Below are 23229 nucleotides of genomic sequence, written 5' to 3'. Positions count from 1 at the left end.
ATGATAAATTGTTTGAAGAAAGAGAACATTGAGTGGATTGCAATGATTATGTGTAGAATATGGTTGAGGAGGAACATACTTATCTTTGAAAACAAGTTCTACAGTCCTAAACAAGTCATTCAGATGGCTAATGAGGGACTGGAGGACTACAAGTCTGCACAAATGAGCTCAACTGGTAGTCGAGAAGCTGTTGTTTCTCATGGATTGCAGAAGAAGTGGAAAAAACCTGGTCTAGATGTGGTTCAGGCAAATTGGGATGCGACTCTTGATATGGAGAATAAGAAAATGAGGGTGGGGATTGTTTTTCAAGATGAAGAGGGGGAGGTACTGGCTTCAGTTTGTGATGTGAAGCAACATGTTGATAATCTTGCAGTGGCTGAAAGTATGACTTTATGGAGAGCTATTGAGATGTGTAGAGAACTATCTTTCTCCTACTCCAAAGTGATATTTGAAGGGGATGCAACTGTTGTTATCAATAGGATAAATAAGGAAGGTGAAGACTAGTCGTGGATAGGGCACATTATTGATGATATTAAGCAGGTTCTCCATCAAAGGGAAGGCTGGAGAGTTTGTTATGTTCCTAGAGATGGAAATTATGTTACTCATTTGTTGGCTAAACATGCTTTATTTCTTGGAGAGGAAAGGGTATGGATCGAAGGGGGTCCTTTTGTAATCTGCAATGCACTGTTGCATGATAAGTTATGTAATTTTCAGCCTAATTAAGTAATGCAAGTCAGTTTGATTTAAAAAAGAAAAAAAAAATGAAAAAATGATGTTCATGAATATTGTTGGGACCGAAAACGAACTTGGCTTTTAATTGGTTGTGATTCATTAATAGCTCCTTTATTTGTCAAACCAATTGAACTATCTTGATTGGTTGACCCCCGCCCACATCCTCCATAAGATCTATGCTACAAGTTTAATGGAAGAGCATTGCTACCTCCACCAAGGATGTAGCACGAGTCCAGTCCCGAGAAGAACAACATTTTTTTTCATTAATTTTTTTATATTCTTAAATATATATTTTTTAAAAAATTCACAATATCACTAAAAAATATTTCCTTAATCACTAAGTAAAATATATATATATCGGGACCCAATTGAGACCCAATTGTCAGTGACTCTAGCATTTTTCTTAATGGAATACCTGGTTTTCTTATTAGTAATTAGTGTGCCAACAAATGTCGGGTAAACTGGGTATTGTAACATTTATTATTCATTTAACAAGGATTGTAATACTTGAGCATCAATAAAGACTATAACATTTCTTCTGGGTACAAGCGATATTGCGTACCGATTGCCTACGTGGAGAGTTTTGTCAGATGGCTTTGTTATTAAAAAAAAAAATTCTAAGTTGGTAAAAGAAGCAGTTTTCTATGTATGTTTTCCTTGAGACTAACAATTTGAGCAATGCTAGGTACAGTCTCCATTTGGGGACCGCAATGCAAGCCTAGGCTATTTTAGGTTTAAAATTACAAAACTATCCCTCCTAAAATGATGTTTTCTCTCATTTAATAATGTGCCTGCACATGCAGTCTCCAAGTGGGGACTGCAAATAGAATTTCTCTAACAATTTTGAATCATGCATGAAGCTGTTTCCGGGGATAACTTCATTGCCATGAATATTGGGTTTGAGAACACTGCTGGCCCTGAGAAACATCAAGTTGTGGCATTAAGAATCCAAGTTGATATGTCCATCTTCTACAACTGCTCCATGGATGGATACCAAGACATGTTTTATGCGCACACCAAGTGCCAATTCTACCACGACTACACTGTCTCTGGCACAATTGACTTCGTCTTTGGCGATGCTGCTGAATTCTTCCAAAATTGTACCTTCATTGTCCGCAAGCCATTGGAGAACCAGCAATGCATTGTGATAGCACAAGGCAGGAAACAAAGGCGCCAACCAACAACACTGATCCTCCAAGACTACACCATCGTCGCGGATCCCACATTCTACCCTGTGAAATTCGATCGCAGGATGTATCTACATTGATGACTTGATCCAACCTCAAGGTTGGCTGCCTTAGATGGGCCCAAGACATGCTTCTATGCCGAATTCAACAACCGAGGCCCCGGTGCAAGCTTGAAAGATCATGTAAAATGGCGAGGAATCAAGAACATCACGCGTGCACATGCACTGGACTTTTCTCCAGGAAGGTTTGTCAGGGGCGCAACGAAGGAACATAGAGAAGATTAGGGCTCGGACCAAAAAATGGGAGTTAAACGAAAAATATGAGCTTTTAGGTGAAAGAGAGAACGAGAATCGATGGCCTGAAGAGAAGCCACACGGAGAAGAGAAGAAACGAAGGCATGCGGAAAAGAGAAAAGGCACATAGAGAAATTAGCAGAGAAGAGAGAGGGCACGCGGGGAAATTACCAGAGAAGAGATTCTTTTAACTTCAAATCCCACCCAAATCAGTCCATGCCTAAGTTAAAATCAAAACGATTCGTTTCATACAAATCAGTCCATGTCAACTTCTCGGTGCACTTCAGTGCTCAAGTTCGATTGAGTTAAGAGTTTTCCATACTATAAAGTCAAAGTTTGTCTAAAACGTTACTTTTTAACTTTTAGCTAATCATCCCATTATTTATAATGAAATATTATTATTATTATTATTATTATTATTATTATCTATTTTTAATGCATTTTTTATTTTTTAAAATAATTTTTATTTCATTTTCATAATCTCCAACAATTTCCAACAATCATTTTCATTTTCATTTTCACAATCCAACAATCTATAATAATTAGCAAATATGAATTATGAAAAAAATGATATAAAATTATATGACCTTGTTATAGTAGCATGTAATGTTTGTTTTTGGATTTACTGTAGCTCATGGGCTAGATGGTTTTGTTTTGGCTAAACCAATGTAGTCCAATTTATGATAACATTAGTTAAATTAAGGTTGCGTTTGAGTAGTGAGGTGTTTTCAGGTATTTTGTGAATAGTAACAAAAATGTAATGAATAGTTGTGAAAATTAATAATAAATAGTTCAACTATCATTTGGATAATCCAAGAATGATGCTCTTATATATTTATCTATCTCCTTTTTAAGACCATCAAATTTAAATTACAACTCAAGAAAAACTTCATCAGCATACATGCATAGGTGAATAAAATTTATTACTTTTTTTTAAAACAACTCAGTAACACCGCGCACTCACATTATTATAAGACTCCTTCTATGTCTACACATGACAACATCTATAAAAGCAAATTACACATTGAGGTGTCACTAATATTTCAATTTTCGAACAAATATTCTTAGCATTTTCGAACGCTTTAACTCCCAAACTCCTGAGTCCGAGCTCCCGACGTGACAATCATTGTGTAATTTCCTTTCTTTTATAGTGAGTTCCTTATTATAAACTTGGAACAAATATTGAAAGGAATAAAAAATTTGGGCATACTCTCTCTCTCTCTCTCTCTCTCAATTTACCACTCCACATTTCAGTCTCACTTCGCCGTTCTCAATCACTCCAACGTTCCCCAGCTTCATCATCGAAGCCGCAAACTCCCTAAAGAAGAGACTTTGATCTTTGGCAAATGCTTCAACAATCCACCTACTCCTGTAATCGCCAACCAGTGCTTGATCCGATCCCAACACGCCCTTTCCTGCCATTATCCTTTTGTAATATTCGTTATCAAGAGTTGACGAGGTCGAATCCAAGAACTCTCCCGCGTTGCGATCCTTGTTTGGTTTTGGGCATTTCTTTCTCAGATTTTCCGCAAACTCATCATTCATACTGGGATCGGTCCCATGCACTGAACTAAAGTTATGCAGCCGGGCTTGGAAAGAAGAACAGTGTGAAAAGCCAAGGCTGTGAGCACCGGAAAGAGCAACCATATCATTGACACCTAAACCTCTCCTGGCAAAGCTTTGAATGAGTTGGGTTACGTTGAAGGTTGGAGCTGGTAAATTGATGGTTTCTGCTGCTTTTGACACCCTTCCATCTTTCCTACCTTTCAGTACGTTCCAATACGGCCCCCCCGTCTGATGAAAATAGAAACAAATACTACCATGATTATGATTATAAATGTAGGGGTTGTTTGGGAACTTAGATGAGAGGCTATCGTGATCTCAAATTTTTTTGTAATTTCTTTCTCAAATATCATTCAAATATATAATATTTTTTAGTTTTAAATTATTAATTTTTTCATCTAATCATTACTTAATTATTATAAATTTTTCAAACTTATGAACAAAATACAAAAAAAAATATAACTTTTTTTAATTTCCAAATAAAAATAATATTTAAACAATTTTTTAACTTTATAATATTTTTATTCAACTTTTTCTATCTCCTTTCTTAAAACTCAATAAAATATTTTAACTCAAACTGTTCTACTACTATTTACAGAATTATTATCTTATCTCATTTATGCCCTTAGTGTGAATATCTCCATTACTGGTCCATACTTTTTTAACCGAAGTCTAAAACTTAAAAGTGAGAGACCCAGAAATTAATACATAAAATGAGTGCTATAAGATTTATTAAATATTTGATGTTGTCGTAGAAATTATTTTGAACGGCTATAAGTGATGTAGAATTCACTGATCTGTGTTTATTTTTGATCTATTGCTCTAGACTTCAGATTTTGGTTAAGAATATATATTTCTAGCGGATCCAAATCTTACTGATCATATATGTATGTAGCTCGATCCTAAACTGGAGTGGGAAGGAACTAGCAAGGAAATACCATGGTTACAGCATCTCTTGCTGCAATGGCAACTATATCAGCGCAAGAAACTGTATGCGGACATGCCATTTCAAGCTTAGTTTTGGCATCATCGATCACGTAAAATGAACGAAGAGAGATATTCGGAGGGCCGTCTTTCTCTGCTTGGTTGCCGGAAGTCGAGTCCAGCAACACAGAGGCATCACATCCCTAACAATAATTGAGAAGATCATGAAATATTCCCATTTCCACGTACAATAAAATTAGCTAGATCAGAAAGCCAAAGAGGTCATACGTACGTACCCTTATGAAACAGTCATGGAAGAACATCCTCAGGATTCGAGCTGGAACTTTAGGATCATGCATGGATGCGTTATAAACTGCCCCTAAAATTATCTTCTCAGCTTGCGGACATGTTTGGCCATAATAATGAGCATCAAGCCCCGCTCTTGACAATGAAACCATTAGAAAGAGAAGGAAAGTTTGTGTAAAAGACTGAGCTTTTGGTGCAAAAACGACAGCCATTGGTTTTCGATTAAGGCAAAGATAAAAGAGATCTAAGATCAAATGGTGAGTGAATAGCGATGATAAACACAGTATATATAGTTAATCATGGTTTAGAAAAAACAAAGATTTCAATCGTTTTCCGGTAGATTACATCATACTTCAAAGCCACTCAATGTTGTACAAACCCGTAGAAATTAGAGCCCGTCTGTCTTCTGCTTTGTGACCAAGTATCTCCACCTAAGCTCTTATCTTGTACGATCAACAAAGAAATTTCAATTATTCTTCGCCTAGATTTATCATCCCCAAATCATATCGCTATGTAGTACATATTAAGGAGTAGTTTGGATTAAGAGATAAATTGAGATGAATTAAAATGGTTTGTAAATAGTAGAATAAAAGTTGAATTATTTATTATATTTTATGTGAAAATTTGAAAAAATTATTTTAAAATTTGAAAAAATTAAACTTTTTATTATATTTTGTGTGAGAATTTGAAAAAATTGTAATGATGAGATGAGTTGAGGTAGATTTTGAATGCACAAGATCACTTTAAAAGATTATCACAAGAACAATAAAAATTAAAAAAACAGAGAAATTTATTATTGTTGTTGCATGTATAGTTAGTTGCTTAGCGCAAAGTACGGTTGGTGAAAGCTGGTACAAGAAGTCTGTACGACACTTTCTTTCTTCAACGAAGGGAACTAATATTGTTGGTTGGGTGCAGAGAAAGTGAAGCAAAATAACTTTTTTCTTTCTTTGGGTGTTGGGGGGGCGGGATTTGTTTTAATGGATTATCTAAAATTATAATTTCCAACGGTGAATAACAGGTCAAGTGAGTTCTGTTATATACAGTTATTTTTTTGTATTTTTTGTGGACTCTAATAATGTGATTAGTCAAAATAATTATTTTATATTAAAAAAAAGTGACGCAACTATTCACACTAGTGAAGTGCACAAAATGTAACGCCCCAAACCCAGTTGACCTGGAGAATTACTACCGAAAATGTAACACCCCAAATCCGGTTGGCCCGGAGAATTACTACCTGTCACTTAAGAATATGTTTCCCAACACAAATAAAATAAAACTCCAAAACTTTATTAGCAAAACTCAATCTCATGTAGTCTAAAAAAAACCACATTTAAAACTCTACAAAGTCATTACTGCAGCAAAATAAACTAAAACGTCCAAAATCTCTCGGTAGTCGTAACAAACCAAACTAATACTTCCATAAGTCTTACTAAAACCAAAGCCCAAAATATAAATAAATCGAAAAGACATTAAAACTAAAGGACATCAGAATTCATTCTTCTAACATCTTCTCCCAGCTTAATCATTCACACCAATCTAATCCAGGTCATCAGTTAGACTCTCCATATCATCTGAAAAATATTATGAAGATAGGGGGTGAGTTATCAACAACTTAGTAAGCAGAAGACATATGCTAACGTGCAAACATGAGCATTTACAAAGTATAGCATGCAGAACAAAACATTTTCCAGAGTTATCATGCAGAGCAGAACATATTTTCAAAAGTAACAAAGCGATAGTTTTAAGACACGTAAAACCCATAATACTTTGGCATAACATAAATTGAGTATCATCATCAGATCAAAATAGAGCATCAAACAGAGCAGAGACCATGTTTCACCCCCGTGGTAGGGTTGTGCTAACCTCGGTGGCCAAACCAGGCAGAGACAGAGGTGAAATCTTTCATTTATTCTTCTCGGAGCCCCGAGTGTGCACACAAGAAAGACCACAATAAAACTACTTTGTTTCCAAAGTGGGTGCACTCAGAGACAGAGAAGTTGGTACCAACCCAAACAGAGCAGAGCATAACAGAGCAGAGCAGAGACAAAGTCAGATACGAAAACCAGTACACCATGCCAAAGGTTTTCAGATGTTATATCAAAATAATACAGAGTATCAAAACAGAATCAGACAGTTTACACACACTGAACACAAAAGCCAGAATATCTTTTCAAATAAATGCACAACTTTTCATATTCTCAATATCGCTCATTTTTCAGATTTCAGAAATCACATGACAGAATTTAGCTCATGTCTACACAATGCATGTCAGAACATATTTTTCTCTTTTTCGTATAGATTTCATGAGTATGCAAATAAACGACCGAGGTTGGTTTTTGTTTTTTTTCCCAAATTCTCATTTCACCACAAAAAAATATGCAAAGTTTTCAGAAAATCAACCTCAGTCTCAAATAATTCGTATAAGGCCTAGCATAGGAACCCCGCTTACCTGAACAACTTAGCTTATCAGAATTTTCCTCAAAAATGTCGAGTCGAATATAAATCGTCACCTATAAAAAATAATAACATAATTTCCGTAAGTTTTCAATCAATCACAGATTTCGACATTTAATCCTAAACTTCTAAAATAACCTATTTTAATATCTCAAAACTTAAAACCCTCATAATCCCAAGATATATCATCACTTCCTAAAAATCACCAATATTCACCATGACCAACGTCCAACTCAAAACACTAATATTTAAACCCGAAACAACCAACAAATTTCATAGCATAAACCAGTCTCACACTAACAACTCCATCATCCAATCCAACCGACCCCCACTTACTCCTCGGACTCAGTCCGGCACAACCAACAAATTCACAGTAAATATGAATTAGCGCAGAAATACATTTAAATCTCAAAAGTTCTTTGGGAAAAATACTTACAATGCTATAATATAATTTTTGAAAGATCACGGAATTGTACAAAGCGACAGCGCAGCAACAAAACAGTGCCAAATGCCCTGTGGCCGAGGGTCTCAAAGACCCACTTTTGAACGGGTGCAAACGAAGACCCGAGATTGATAGGGTATGGCCTAGGGATGTCGGTGAAGCTAGTGGTGGTGGTGGTTGGCCGTGGGTGGCGGCGCAAAGGGTGGTTGAAGTGAAAAAATACCCAAAACGGAAATAGATCGGAGGTGGGGTTGGGTCCATTGGGGCTTCACCGGTGATAGATCGGAGGTGGGGTTGGGTCCATTGGGTTGCTAGGAGGTCGAGGATGATGTGGTGAGAAGATGGTGGCCGGAGGTGGCGCGACGGCGGTGCAGCGGCGCAGCGGCGCAAGGAGTGCCGCGGCTTGGTGATGCTCGTGGGAGCTAACGGCGGCGCGGTTGGGGCTGAGATTACAGGATGGTGGTCGCCGGTGGCTGGGGAGGACGGAGGGCCTGCCGGTGTCGATCACCGCCGACGCACGGCGGCGGGCTGGGAGGATGAAGGAACGGACGGAGAAAGGAGAGGGAGAGACGTGCCGCGCAGGAAGAGGCCAGGAAAAGGAAAAGAAAAGAAAGAAAAGAAGGAAAAAAAAAAAGAAAAAGGAAGAAAAAGAAAAGAGGGAAGAGAAAATGTAGGGAAAGAAATGAAGTCTAATTCTCACATTTTGGGTCACAAAAAAAGATCCAACGGAAACGATTTTAAAACAGCAAGTGAAATAAAATAATTTAAACGCAGTGATTAAAATAAAAATAAATAATTAAACCCAATAATAAGCTAATTTAATATGAAAAATAATTTAAATGTATTACAATAATCAACTATAAGAAATCATTTCAGAATAATTTTCACAAAATTAAAAAATCATAAAAATAAACCCACTAAAAATTTAACCAATTTTAAAACAAGAGAATAAATTTTTAAATTAATAATAATAATCTTTAAATTAAAAATACATTAAAATATGGAGTGTTACACAAAATATTACGTAAAATAACTGCATGTAGAATTTTTTGGTCAGATATGGCTGATTATTTGAGAAGAGACGCATTGAAAAAAAAAAACTAGAGACAGACTGGTTGGGCAATTACACCGCTTCAAACAACAGTTCCACTTGGGGAGAAAGAACAGTCAGATTTTATCAAGCAAGCAAGTACCATTGAGCAACAACTACTGAACCATTATCAAAGGTAGAAGCCTTATAAGGATTGGTTGCGATGTCATCAGATTTCTTGGTGTAAAATTGCCGGTACACTGAGTCAACTTCGGTGAGATAGTACGTACCCGGGAATAAGACAGGACTATCCTTGCTTGTCACAGAGTCCTTCGCTCCATATCAAAGCTGCATGAGCCTCAAGTTTCAACAAATTTCTCAGGAGGAAACCGCACGTGAGATGGTGTTGTTTAAAGGTCATAATTAAAATGGTCACCGAGCTAGGGTGTAAATGAGCCAATGATGTGTGTTGATGAAACTTCTCAGCAGGGGAGTAAGGAAGGTCTAATTGCTCAATTGTCTACTTAATCTCTTTCCACTATTTCACTTTTTCTGCACCAATATAATTTTTTGACAACTGTAGTTACCATTTAAGACCACATTTAAAAAGAAAAAAAAAATTTAGGCCAACCCAGGTCCTAAAACTATTCCGTTTAGATTTAGAGATGAGTTAAGGTGAGTTGAGATGATTTTAGATGAATTGAATAAAATATTGTTAGAATATTATTTTCAATTATTATAATTTTGAGATTTTAAAAAGTTAAATTATTTATTATATTTTGTGTAAGAATTTTAAAAAATTGTAATTATGAGATGAGATGAAATGAGTTAAGGTGAGTTTCGAATCCTAACGGAGAGTCTAGCCCATGAACCAAGGCAAGGACAAGCTGATTTGGCCGAGAGTAAAAGAAAGTTGTGAAGGAGAGATACCTCAAGTCTTGCAACTTGCCAGAAATATTCATCACGTTCGCAATGTTTGACAAGCTGAAAGGATGATGACCTTCTCGAAGTTGGAATGAGAACATTGTTGCAGTCAAACCACTCCCATATGAAAACATGACTACCCGCTTACCTGCCTGGAACCTGATGAAAACAGTATCACTCAGCACTCAACAAATCTGCAGGCAAACTGAATTTAAGAGATAGCAATGGAGGGAGTTCATACCAGTGAGCTATGCTGCTTGTGAATAAGGGACGCAAGTGCTGCATAAAGAGATACAGTGTACATGTTACCAACTTGTTTCGGGATTAAGGTTGTCGGCTGCACCATCACTTCATATTGACTTTTAGCAACTTGCTTAGTTGCCTGATATCATGCAGCAAACATGAGCAAGACGTTAACATGCAGCAACAAAGTTTCATAGCCAGCTCATAGTAAGAATAGTAAGCTTACCTTTTCAAGATCCCGGCTCTGATAGCTCTCATTGCCAGAAAGTGCTGAAAATGGGGCTAGCTTTTCTCTTGCAGCCTCATCAACAAAGCTGGAGAAAAAGAGCATATGCATATACCATTCAGTAACTGATTATGAGTCAAATAAATATAAAATTTAGTGGTTTTCCATGGTTTCTAAGAAGTTCTGTCCTAGGTAAAACAACAGGCCCACAAAGAGTTGATCTTGTATTATTGTATGACTGTAAGTTCAGAAAAAGTTCATAACAATTTTTGGGACATTTAGAAATTATTATTCCATGATAATTTCTCAGAAAAGTTGTGGATTTCCTAAAAGACTTTGGATGAAATGCAAAGACTACACACCTTGTTATATGGAGAATGAAACACAACATACTCAGCATGTGAAATCGAAAATGGCCTGCCCTCCAATTTTTTGAACCTTTATAAAGCAGATTAGTATGGGAGTATAGACATAGAGATCATATTCTTTTGCCAAACAGACAAGGAAAAAGCTTTTCTGCCTTTTTCCCCCTTTCTTGTTAAATGAAAGCATACCTCTCACAAAATCGTTCATAACAAGAATCAAGTGCAATGAGATAGCAAGTTTGTGATAGCTTTCCATCAACAGTCTACAAACAAAATCCCCCAAAAACATATCAATCTGTGTGACCAACACTGGGAAATGGCCTTTTTAGGTTACACTGCATAATGGTATGAAATTTTCACATGTATCACAAGCATACCCAGTTTGATGTGAAAATAATAGTTTTTTCATAACATGAACACACCTAGAGCCCAGTTCAATAAAGGGCAGAATCATATTCTACAAGACTACAACGAATCAATAGTTTGATCATCGATGAAAGTGAATGAGAGGGTGTGAGGAAGCATTACTGGGGCACATAGGAAAGCTGTACCTTCAGAAGAAATGATCAATTTCAGAGAACTGTTAGGAAAGCTGTACCTTCAGAAAATGATCAATCTCAGAGAGCTATTTGTCCTCCATATGAACATCCATCAGTAACTTACTCACTTTCCTATCAGTAACTCATATAATTCTTTGAAAAGGAAGGGAAGAAGAAGTATGTGTAGCCCCAGTCACAAAAGATCATACCGCACTGTCTGCATACAACAAGACCAAAGCGTCCACCCCATGAACAACTTTCCACCCAATTCACACAATTGAATAAAGCTGCAGTTCCCCTATAGCAGGCATTTGCTGAGTTCAATATCAGTATTACCAGTCTCCTGTGTGTTAATATGAGTAGAAATAAGATGCGCTGTTCACACAAGACACAGACAAGGGATACAAGATACACATGAAACTTATGTGACTTATGTTCTACACTAAAGTGAAATTGCTGTTATGTACCTCATCTCAAACCAATCCGAAGATGCAAACATATGATATTATGCATATCCTACATGTGAAATAAGCAAAAATTGGCTTTTTCTACGAATTTGAGCATCAGTTTTAAGTTTAAGATAGACTTATCTACGTGGAAAAAAAAAATTATTTTTCTAGGGAATAACTAAACATTATCTCAACAGCACTTCAATAATTGATGAGACACTTCACAAGCTTTCTTTTTATGGCAACCATTTTAAATGAAACTCTTTCATCACTTCAATGAAGTATCACACTCTCATAATAATATTCTTAAGTAGTTTTCGCGGTATTTGTCCGTCATAAGCGAGGGCTTTAATAAAATTGGGGTCTTGTCATTTTTCTCTAAAAATATTCTTAAGTGCAAAAGTCTCATCAATGGGCAAAAAACAAAGCCTTCTATTTTTTTTCCTGGAATTTATTTTCCACGTCTTAATGTAATTCCGTAGTTTGCATAACATGGAGATCAATATTCAATTTGGCCCACTACAAACATCATATCAAGAACTTCATCTTGATTGGAAGGTACAACCAATATGTAGTTTTATACTTGAGTAAGGTTTCAAATGAATAAAACCCATAGATAATCGCTATTTTTAATCAGATTATAGACTACTTTCCTACCAAACCCTCTGTTAACTTATACTTGATGTGATACCCCATATGCTAAGAATAAGGATAGGTGGAGTATGCTACATTGCTTGGGAATAAGAAGTTTTTACTCTTCATAATATTCTGATGAAACTCCAATTGTATCATTGACTAGTCCTATTGGAGTATAGGTCATGTAATTTGAGCCTTCCATTGAGGCGTTATAAATAGTATAAGAGCCTATTCCAACAAAAAATGTGGGACTTGAACCATGCCACCTTCAACGGATAGGCCCGACGAGGACATCAAGAATTTAAGGGGGGTAGATTGTGATATCTCATATGATAAGGATAAGTGTAGGTGGTGTATGAGATCCCACATTGCTTGAGAATGAGAAGTTCTTGCTCTTTATAATATTCCAATAGGGCTCTAATTATATTATTGATCAGTATTTTTGGAGTATAGGTCATGTGGTTTGTGTCTTCTATTGGGGTGTTACACTTAAGGAGGTTTCAAATGCAGAAAACCCATAGGTAATTGCCATTTTTTAATCAGGATTATAGATTACATTCCTACCGAACCCTCTGTTAACTTAGAAAGGTAAACCTGATATGTCACAACGTTGACATGGTTACAGTGAAGATACCAAGTTCTTATACAACATAGATCATAATGCTTCTCATTTCGCAGCGGATGTAATGTTTTTAAATCTAGGTAGTTAAGGTCGTTGCTTGCTGCATCCATGATGGGATGAGCCCGATGCTGGATTGCTACAAATAAAGTAAAGGAATACCTCAAAAGTTTGCACCAGGAAGGTTTTTATGGACTTGCTCTTGTCAATCACTGTCTCACTGCCAACTTCCAGGCGTCCAATTTGCTTTGGGTCAATTTTATATTTCTCAAGAAGAGAAGTTGCAGCCGTCAAACTGAAGTTCAAAGGACTTGTAAGCACTAAATTTTGCAGGCAAAAGGTTACAACTGTAATTACATAACTACAAGTATTCAGTGTACTGTCCACACTAACAAGTGGTCAAGTAGCAATGGTGCAAAGAGCACCAAGCATCATCAAAATGGGCCTTACAATTAATATCAAGAGTTTACATTCAAGCTCGTAACCACCAAAGTTCTAGCAGACGCCATAATGAAATTCCTGAGTAATCAAGACAATCACTCATTTCTGCAAAAATTTAGTAAAAAGACGATGACTGTTCATGTCATTTAAGAACTTCTTTCCTTATGGAGGAAGAAATAATAACCCAAGAGAACCTTACAGCTTCAGTGTTACTTTTTTCCAAAACCAAAAAAAATGGAGACAGTGATAATCAGTCTATCACCCTCAATAGATAGTCATGCTGCCTCATGCCCCATATCATGCTGCACTTTGTTCTTATCTTCTTCCCCTTTAAAAGTTGCCGATAAGGCAAAACCTACCCCTATCCTTCTCTTCCTTAAAAAGCGACCGCATTCTACTCCCCTCTTCCACTCTTTAAATATAAGTACTCATGCTGTTGTGGCTGGCGTTGTGGTTTTCTTAGGCAGTTGATATATTTGCCGTCAACGGTTACGCACTCATTTTAAAGAAATGAATAAATATAAAATTTACATAAAAAATAATAATAATAATAATTTTTTAATATAATAGTAAATCTCAAAAGACTCTTTTTTTAAAAGAGTATAACGCTTGCGCACTCCATAAATATATTTATCATTACTTTTTTTAATCTCCATCAAACAAAGGAAAACAAGTTATTGTCCTCAAAAAATAAATTTGACCGAAAATAAATTATGTGCCCTATTTTATTCCAAAGCAAAAGGCAGCACGAGAAAAAAGAAGAAGTTTTATTCCCTCTTCATTGTACCAGAGAAGCTAGCATGAAACCAGCTCCAGATACAGACTCGTAGCCGTCATTTCACTAGGCTTTTTGCTACATCAAGCTTTTGATATATTTATTTGGCAGCAAATTGACACATTCATTCAGTGCTCATATTTATTGAACGAGAGTTGTAATTGCAGCTAGTTCATTCAATTGAAAATTCAATGGGCCAAACGAAGCTGTACAAGAATGGTCCTGCTCTTAGAAACCATCTGAGCCAATGCCATAGGCATTTTACAACACTCATGCATCTCTCTCTCGGATGATTTCAACCGTTCCCATGAAGAGAAAGCAATACTGCTAACACTTAGCGGTTTCATGGAATTGTAATTTAATGCTTGAAAATAAGTATAGTTCACTGTTTGAAACAAGTACTATAAGTTGGTGAGTAATAAACTCAAAATCCTAAATGCATATCCGGACACATATAGCTTAAACCGTATAGGGGAAGTATGAGAAAGCAACTATGCATGTGAACCACAGTTAACGTACCTTTTGCATGCGTGCGTAGGGGCCATAAGAGTTCTGTAGTTTAAGCTAAAGCAGTCACAGGGCAACTCTCCTTTGGCAAGTCATAGGGATTAAAATCTTGGTAATTGTATACATTAATCATATTACCCTCCCAGCCTGCTAAGGGAGAGGCGCCCTATAACCGGTTCGCTTATTGAACCAAATTACTGATCACCCTTGTTTTTTTATCTACATTGTACTGCTTCTGGGTGTTGGAAGTGACATCTTGACAAGCTTTTATATTCACTTTGGTTTGTGCTCCAGTGAGAGAATAAACCTTTGAAACAATGGCATATGCTTCACAGTTGATGCTATGGAAGAGGATATTCTTAGGGATCTGCCTTTCTTTTGTTGGGGAGGGGGGCAAAGGGGAGAGGGTTCATTTCACGCCAGACATCTTTATCTTCTTCACCACGACCAAATCTTGAAAAATCTCTTTCCAAGATAAAAATGATTCTTTTGTTGCTTTGAATGTATGGGAGAAGTCGGAAAAGCAGCTGAGAGGAGAATCAGATGATGAGGGGCCTTTACTACAGAATACCCTCATGCATACTTTTCCTTCCACTTTGCTTTGTTCTTCGGCTTTTTTAGTATTTATTCTTTGGACAGCAATACACCAACATCCTTCTGTCTCGAAACCAGGTTTGACTCCCTAGCAGATTTGCCAAAATTATGAACCCATCTGCAAAGTTTTTCTAATTGAAATTGGCATCAACAATGTATTAGCTAAAGCTCAAACGGGACCTTTTATCAATATTCAATACGCAATAAAAGGCCCCAGAGAGATGCATAACAAATAAAAAAATGATAATAGCTGATATTCCATGCTTGAAAAGCAGAGGATCTGAACATCTTGTACTTCCTCACATGGGAATGCCTCTCCTCGTGCAAAATCTTTTGTCCCATATATATATTCTTTGAAAGAAGAAAATTAATTTGTTTTGTTTACTTCATTGGCAATGGGATCAAGAACAAAATAAATATTCCAGAGTTCCCCATTTGATATCGTATATGCCAAACAGTAATGTCATGTTCGGCTGAGTGGAAGTACGAATACTATCCTGAATAAGATTCCACTAAGGCCTCCTAAAGTGGTTGATAGATGGCCAAAAGTTCAAAACATGCATTTTTTTGGGGCTTGTGTTTTGTTTTCAAGCAATACTACTCTTCATTTTAGATTTCTCTCTCTCGCTCTTTTTTATTTTTCAATTAAACGGTGGCAACTTGAATTGAATCTCTCTTGTTAGGGCGGCAGACTGCCGCCGGCAGTAAATACCTTATATCCTACAAAACTCAACTGTACATTAATACAGTCAGGTATGGAAGGCCACCAATGATGGATTGTTCTCTACTAAATCTGCATGGAAACTTTTAAGAGATCGTTATCCTTCTTTCTTAATACTTACCCAAATTGCAGTTTTTGCTTGGGAATTGTGGTTTGATGGAGTATCTGTGGATGAAAAAGTGCAGCTTTGTGGAGTTCCTCTTGCCTCATAATGTGTAAGCTGTTTGCATGGTAATGTGGGACCAGTAAACCATGTTTTCTTTGAAGGTTACAGGGCTGGTGATGTTTGGAAGTTTCTTACTTCCAAATCAATTTCAATTGTGGAGTGATGTGCATAATCTCAATCTCCGCGGAGACACTTTGAATTGTGGAGTGATGTTCTAGATATTGCTACACAAATCAATTTCAAGATTGTTGATGTTTTTAGAGAAGGAAATATGCTGGCTGATGGCTTTGCAAATTTGGGATCTGATGGTCATAATGCTTTTTTCTTTTCTGCAGCTGAGCTTCCACAACATCTCATCGAGTTTTAACTTTTATGTGTTAGGCAACTCTGCCTACATTTAGACATGGCTTATAACTTATAAGTTTTTGTTTTCTATCCTCTTGTAGATAGTAATGCTGTAAAAGGTTTCCTGCAACATTAAGTGAGGTCTTTGCTGAAAAAAAAAAAAAAACCTCTCTTTCAGGATCTTAAAACTGGAAAATATTTTAGCTACAAAATGATTACATAAAAATAATCTTACTAACTGATGTGGCTTGATGTAATACGTCAGATTGTAAAGTTACTTTTATTATAAAATATATCTATAATTTCATGAAGTCACATTAATTTATGAACTTACTTTATATAATTTCTTTATGTTTATAACAGTACTCCTTGAAAAATAAAAGACTTCATAGAGATACCTTTTGCTCCCAAGAATTAGACCCAAATTGAAAGTAATGTCAACTCAGGGCATTAGGACCCAAATTAAAACCACACACAAAAAAAATAAAATAAAATAAAATAAAAAAATAAAATTAGGGTTATGTCTACCATAAGACCAGACTCGCTAGAGTCGGCTAGACATAACTGTAGTTTTTTGAAAATACAAAGGATTGGAAACGTGTTGATATCTATGACACAGTATATACAAACGGACAATAAAAACCCGTACAAGGAAAAGGAAACAAACTTTGGTTTGCATTGCCAACACTTCTTCGCTTATGACAAAGTTGAGCTGCATTAATATATCCCCCAACTGCTATTTTTTTTTTTTTTCTTCTAAATTTATTTGTTGTTTTAGCAATCTACAGTTCTTTTCTTTTTTCTGTTTATTCATCAGTCAGTACCGTTCTTGATGGATCATTCTTTCTGCTTATTTGTAGGCGATTACCAACAACCCAAAACGAACAGAGTAAGCAAGAAATATGACTGTTAAAGGTTAGAAAAAAGGGGGCCAAATTAACGATTTTACCATTTTCCAAAAGGTCGATTGTAACAAAAACTTTGTTCAGTGATTAACAACAAATACTACTCAAAAATAAAGAAAAATTGTGTTGTGTTTAACAGATCAACTTTGCAAGATTTTTGTTTTTCTCATTGAACTTAAGACCTGAGGCAAAGCTGAAAGCAGTTGTATTCATCTTAGCCATGCAAACAGAAATCAACCCATTCTTAGGAACCTCAGTACTATGAATGTGTTACGATTCTACTTCGATTAAGTATGGGATTGATTGGTAATTTACAAGCCTCTAGACACCATTCTCTTGTAAATTAGTTTTTAAGTATGAGTACTACCTAATGGGTTTATAACAAATAGTATCAGAGCCACCCTACGTATGCAATCCATATTGACATGGTTGCAATCGTGCGGCAAGGGGAGTGATACCAGCATGGCAGTGTTCGCCCGGGACTAGGAAAGACCTAGCGCATAGCCAACCCGTGTGAGAACTACTGGGACCACTATGGACGTCGGCTACGGAGCGTGGTAGTTGTTACGATCTCACATCAACTAAGTATAGGATTGATTGGTAGTTTATAAGCCCCTAGACACTCTTTTCTTATAAGTTGGTTTTCAATGTGAGTTCTATCTAATAGATTCATAACAGAATGGTATAAGCTTGTATGGACAAAGACCTTCTTTATAACCAAGAATAACTGTGGAAGTCCATGAACTTATTGGAAAACGCTGTTGTATTAATCACCCTTTATACAATACACACAAAAGGAAAAAACAAAAAACAAAAAAACAAAAAGTATACCCCAAATGCAAAATAAATGGTTCCAAACAGTTTCCGCTTCTTCTCTACATGTTACATTCCTGTATCGGGAAGGCGAAAAAAAGAAAAAAAACAAAGACACTAAATAATATTTCGCGTAAACTACCTCAATAGTAGCTACTTAATTTCTTGATTTTGAAGGAGTGATCTTGATGACTAGTCCAGGAAAGACGTCATCGGGATCCTGGATATGAGGGTTGCGTTCCACGATGAAGGGATCGTCGCACTTGTCGCTGATGGTGTGGAGGGTCTCGCCCTCTCCGACAACATAAATCTCGTCGCAGGGCCGGTCGAAGAGCTGGCTCCCTCTCACTGGTTGGACATCTTCTGAAGAATTCTCCCTTACAGAGGCCAGCAAGATTAAGCCTAATAAGACTATCGCACAGTACCATGAGATTGTATCGGCCATGGACATAGATGTTGCCTTCATGGTTTTGGGTGTAGGAGAGGAAGAAAAGAAAGATGATGATCTGATGGCTTTTGATGAAAAACAGAGCATTTTTTGACCATATATATATATATATATATATATATGGAGAACGGAGAGTCCCCATGCATACGGACATGATAATATTGTGTATATGAATGACGTATACGTGTGTGTGTGTGAATGAGAGAGAGAGAGAGAGAGAGAGGTCTTGGCCGCCTGAGTTGGGAGGAAGTTGGGGTTCAACGGATTGGACTCGGTTCATGAAGTGTTCAAGGGTGCAAGCAAGAATCAATCACCTTCCTACTCCACTATTTACTGAAAATGACCTGAATAATATTTTTATTTTTCCCAATATTTCTTTGGATATATAGAATTGAGAAGCTCGTAACGTACGTAGAAAATTGTAGTACAATTTTTTGACACGTGGGTTGTGTCTATTGGCCAAGTAGAAAGGCTCCACCGAAAGTGCTATTTAAGTTTGGAAAATGCTAGTTTGCAGGCTTGATTTTGATGGAGAAGTTATTGGGCTGCGGTTAGGTGAGCAACTTTGCAGGAACAGCAGCAGATGTGCATAGTCAACCCATGAAATATCATATAGAAAATAAGTAAAAATAATAATAAATATAGTGGTCAATCAAGTTCATTTTTTCTCCTTTATAATCGGTTGATCCCGAACCCCTTGCAATTTGACACTGTTCACATGGGCAGGTGTATTGATTCCTTAGACATATATATACATATATATATATATATATTTTCAAGACTATGTGTAGACGGTAGAATATGCTATTCATATAGCTTAAACGTTAAGATTTAATCTGTAAAATTTAAAATTTATTTTTTAAATCAAATTATGTCATATAAATATTTTAACTGGTATGTTTTCTTATATAAATATATATATTTAGTAAAGTTGGTCTCAAGCATATCCAATTTCGATCCTTTGAGGGTATACAACGTTTCCTAGGCTTCCAATGTTTTCCTATGCAAAATTGTTTTCTTCGTCGTATATATCTTATTCTTGCCGCCGGAAAAAACAGGGGGAAAATGTTCATTACCCACATTGAAAACAAATTTCTTTTGGCATTAAAAAAATGCCTTTGATTGCTAAATATCATGTTTTCAAATTTTGTCTAGAATCGGGTACATCAAAAGAATGACGTGCTAGGAAGTTTGAAATAACACGATGAGATATATTATTAATAAAACTTATATTAGTTAGTATTACAAATATCATTTAAAAAAAAAAAAAAAACTAAACTATAAGCATGATCAAGTCATCGACCCACAGCCCCACTCCACTGACCAACGCTACCTGACCCAAAACACAGGTTATGACTTGACTTTGAGACTTTTCCTCCTGATCTTTGCGTCCTACATCAACCGAAAATGGCCTTTGTGGGACCAGCTGACTGATTCACACGTTTGGAAATTTCTGACCAAATCAACGTACTCTTGGATGGCCCCAATCAACAAAACAAAAAACCATGGCACGTTAATTGGAATGTTTCAAATGGTGGTAGAAAAAAGAAATTATATTTGTAGCATTTAAGTGTCGCGTATTAACAATATTTCATTTAATTCATATAAAATTATTTCATATCATCTTTCAATCCAAACGGACTTTAATATTCTTATATACAATTTATTACAAATGGGCTATAATATTTAAAAATTAAAAGGAGATTCAACTTTGCGCAAAGACACCCAATAAGAATACATATAACATGATATTTATCCCTTAGTAGTTATTTGTAAAAGATATTTATATATCTTTGAGAATTAAATTTATATAATATATTTACCTGATCACCGTTTGATATACACTTGTTTAGAGGTCCACCAAGTTTCAAGCATCTTTCCATCTGATTGATAAGAGACAAGGATTTGTGTGTTGGATGGATGTCGTACGTTGGAGTAGGACTACTTAGTTGTTTGTTAAATGCAATTAGCCACCCATGAGAGAGACGTTTTGGGTTAATTAAATTGTAGACGTCTGTGAGTTTGGTTCATTAAATTATGAGTAATATTACTCATCATCTTAATTTTTATCATTATTTCATCATTTTATGATGTGACATTAAGTGATTAAAAATTATTTATTACATTTTACTTGTGAACTTATTATCTAATATTACATCATGAGATGATAGGAAGATGATGAGAGTTGAGATAATAAATAGATTTTTTCTTAAATTATATAAACTATAAACCAAAGGTTTGCATCTTGAGCCTATATTATTAATTTAATTCAACTCTACCCATTAACAAACTAAATTAAGTATTATGTGTTACATCTTTAATGCTCTAGGTGGGAGTAGGGGATAGGGGGGTGGGGGACGAATGAATAAGAAAGTAGAGAAAGAAGACATAAAATTATTTTGAGTAATGCTAAATACCGCCATAAAGTATATAAATATAGCGTATACCATTTAAAAAATATCAAGACAAACTATTAAAAAGTGATTTTTTTTTCATGTAAATCTTATATTTACATATATTTTTAAAAAAAAAATGTATAGAACTTACGCACCATATAACTATTCATGATATCATTCTTCAATCTTAATTTCTTATTGAGCAGAACCAATTAAAATAAGTATTTGACTTGTCTTCGACCTTTTCACTTTTGAACATCAAAACAAAATGGAAGCGGATCAGATAGAGGATCAGATGGTTTGGAAAAGTAAAACAAGTTCGAGCAACTTGTTTTTTAAAAGTCAAGAAAAGCCGTTTTGGGTTCAAATAGCATGCCAAAATAAATAATTATAAAAGACATGCAAAAAGAAATTGACATTTCAACTCAACTAAATCTAAAACGACACCACAAAACAAAACAAAAAAAAAAAAAAAAAAAAAAAAAGTAGGAAAATGGTAATCGTGTCTTTCAAATTGCTAACCATCCATCATTATCCCAAAATATTGAGTTGCATCCTAAAACTGTTATGGGAATCATTCAAATCAAATTAAATGCAAATATGAATCACTAATAACATCCAACTCCTCTCAACTCATCTCATCTCATCATTATAATTTTTCTAAATTTCTATACAAAATAAAATAAACAATTCCATTTTTTCAAATCTCAAAACAAAAATAATATTAAAAAAATATATTCTAACAATATTTTATTTAATTTTTAACTTCAATCTCAACTCATCTCATCTCACCTGCGAAAATAAATGAAGCCTTAATATCAATTATATTCAAATATTGCAACACATATTTAGTGGTATAGTTATTGGGAATAATGGCAGGAGAACAAGATTTATTCCAATCCTTATTCATTGAGAGACCAACAACAACCAAAGTTAATGGTAAGCCAATCTTCTAATAGACTCTGGTTACAGTCTCTTAATAAAAGAATAAGTTTTAGCCCAAAATAAAATAAAATAAAAAGATTTGGCACTATAATACACTATATCAAATTATTAATTTTTTTCAACAATGGGACAGAAATACACTCTATAATGGCAAGATTAAAATTATAATGGCAAGAAATACACATTATAATTGCATGATTTTTTTTTTTCTGTCCCCTAACAGCCTATAATACACTCTATAATGGCAAGATTCAAATTATTAAGTTTTTATGGTAAATTAAATCATATCATATAAATGATATAGAGTGTATTTTCCATACTAGCTTGCAAATAAAAAATTTCTCCAAATTAGCATGCATTTGAGCGGGGCATAATAGAATGGAGGGCAGAAAAGACCGAAAGATAGTAAGGTCATATGTAGGGGTGTAATAGATCCAGTCCGGTCCAGTTGGTCCAAAGAGAATTTTTGGGATTGGACCGAAAATTTCGATTCACCCCTTTTCCACCTTGAACCAGACCGATTACTCCTATAGACCGGACCGGACCATTAACTATTGGTCCATTCGGTCCGGCCCTTTACTCAAGTAATTTTTTTCTCTCTTTTCTTTTTTGGCAGATAAATTAATACTAAATTTCAATTAGTAAAATTAAGATTAAGTGACCTCTTTAATGTAGATTATATAAATAACTCATTAAAAAATAATTTATTATAATTATATTTAGAAGTTAATATTTACTAACTTAGTATTCATTAGTATGTAAATGAATTATGATACTTAATACATAATGACCTGTATTAAAATTTCAATGGATATTAAATAATTTCATTGATCATAAATTCTTCATACTTATTTACAACTTAGGTATCTTAAAAAAATTACCTAATTACTTTAATTAGTGTAGATACTAATGTATGTATCTACATATTATAAGATGATCTATCATATGATATATTAGTTAATATGATATTTAACATTTTAAAAAATTATATATATACACTTCGGTCGGTCCAATTTGATCCGGTCCAAAAAAACCACACCCAGGAACCAGACCGAAATCCAAAATTCTCAAATAGCATGGAACAAGACCGACCAACATGTTTATCGGTCCGACCGAACCATTTGATCCGGTTTAAGTTTCCTGGTCTGGGCCGATAAGTTTACAACCCTAGTCATATGGTATGGTGGATCTCTGTCAGCAGCACCGTCTTCATTCTTCACTACCCTTTCCAAGATTCA

At 35.4% G+C, this 23229-nt stretch overlaps 3 protein-coding genes across 3 annotated transcripts; 1 reads left to right on the top strand and 2 right to left on the bottom strand.

Annotated features, from left to right (window-relative positions):
- Positions 1-504, top strand: LOC121252406. Its single transcript, XM_041152013.1, has one exon. It carries the CDS (start codon positions 1-3, stop codon positions 502-504), a length of 504 nt encoding a protein of 167 aa, XP_041007947.1.
- A 2938-nt stretch (positions 505-3442) lies between these two features.
- On the bottom strand, positions 3443-5217 carry LOC121252405 (peroxidase 66). Its single transcript, XM_041152012.1, has 3 exons — positions 4996-5217; positions 4714-4902; positions 3443-4006 (listed from the first exon to the last, which is right to left on the bottom strand). Exons 1-3 carry the CDS (start codon positions 5215-5217, stop codon positions 3443-3445), a joined length of 975 nt encoding a protein of 324 aa, XP_041007946.1.
- Positions 5218-8962: 3745 nt separating this feature from the next.
- On the bottom strand, positions 8963-11481 carry LOC121252404 (hydroxymethylglutaryl-CoA synthase-like). The gene is given in 9 exon segments (XM_041152011.1): positions 8963-9296; positions 9299-9334; positions 9872-10010; positions 10100-10240; positions 10328-10452; positions 10686-10765; positions 10882-10955; positions 11221-11290; positions 11441-11481. Coding segments are annotated over 9 exon segments (921 nt in total). The 3' UTR covers positions 8963-9081.
- Between the last annotated feature and the right edge of the window lie 11748 nt (positions 11482-23229).

Source organism: Juglans microcarpa x Juglans regia, chromosome 2S (assembly GCF_004785595.1).
Source record: "Juglans microcarpa x Juglans regia isolate MS1-56 chromosome 2S, Jm3101_v1.0, whole genome shotgun sequence".
NCBI lineage: Eukaryota > Viridiplantae > Streptophyta > Magnoliopsida > Fagales > Juglandaceae > Juglans > Juglans microcarpa x Juglans regia.
This window is presented reverse-complemented; position numbering and strand designations above follow the sequence as displayed.

Bases quoted from the DNA above. Each gene is read 5' to 3' on its own strand.
- LOC121252406 (XM_041152013.1), top strand. From the start codon at position 1: ATGATAAATTGTTTGAAGAAAGAGAACATTGAGTGGATTGCAATGATT.
- LOC121252405 (XM_041152012.1), bottom strand. From the start codon at position 5,217: ATGGCTGTCGTTTTTGCACCAAAAGCTCAGTCTTTTACACAAACTTTC. The intron at 4,903-4,995 runs GTACGTACGTAT...AATTATTGTTAG, and splicing joins TCCATGACTGTTTCATAAGG to GGATGTGATGCCTCTGTGTT. The intron at 4,007-4,713 runs GTATTTCCTTGC...TATTTTCATCAG, and splicing joins CAAGAGATGCTGTAACCATG to ACGGGGGGGCCGTATTGGAA.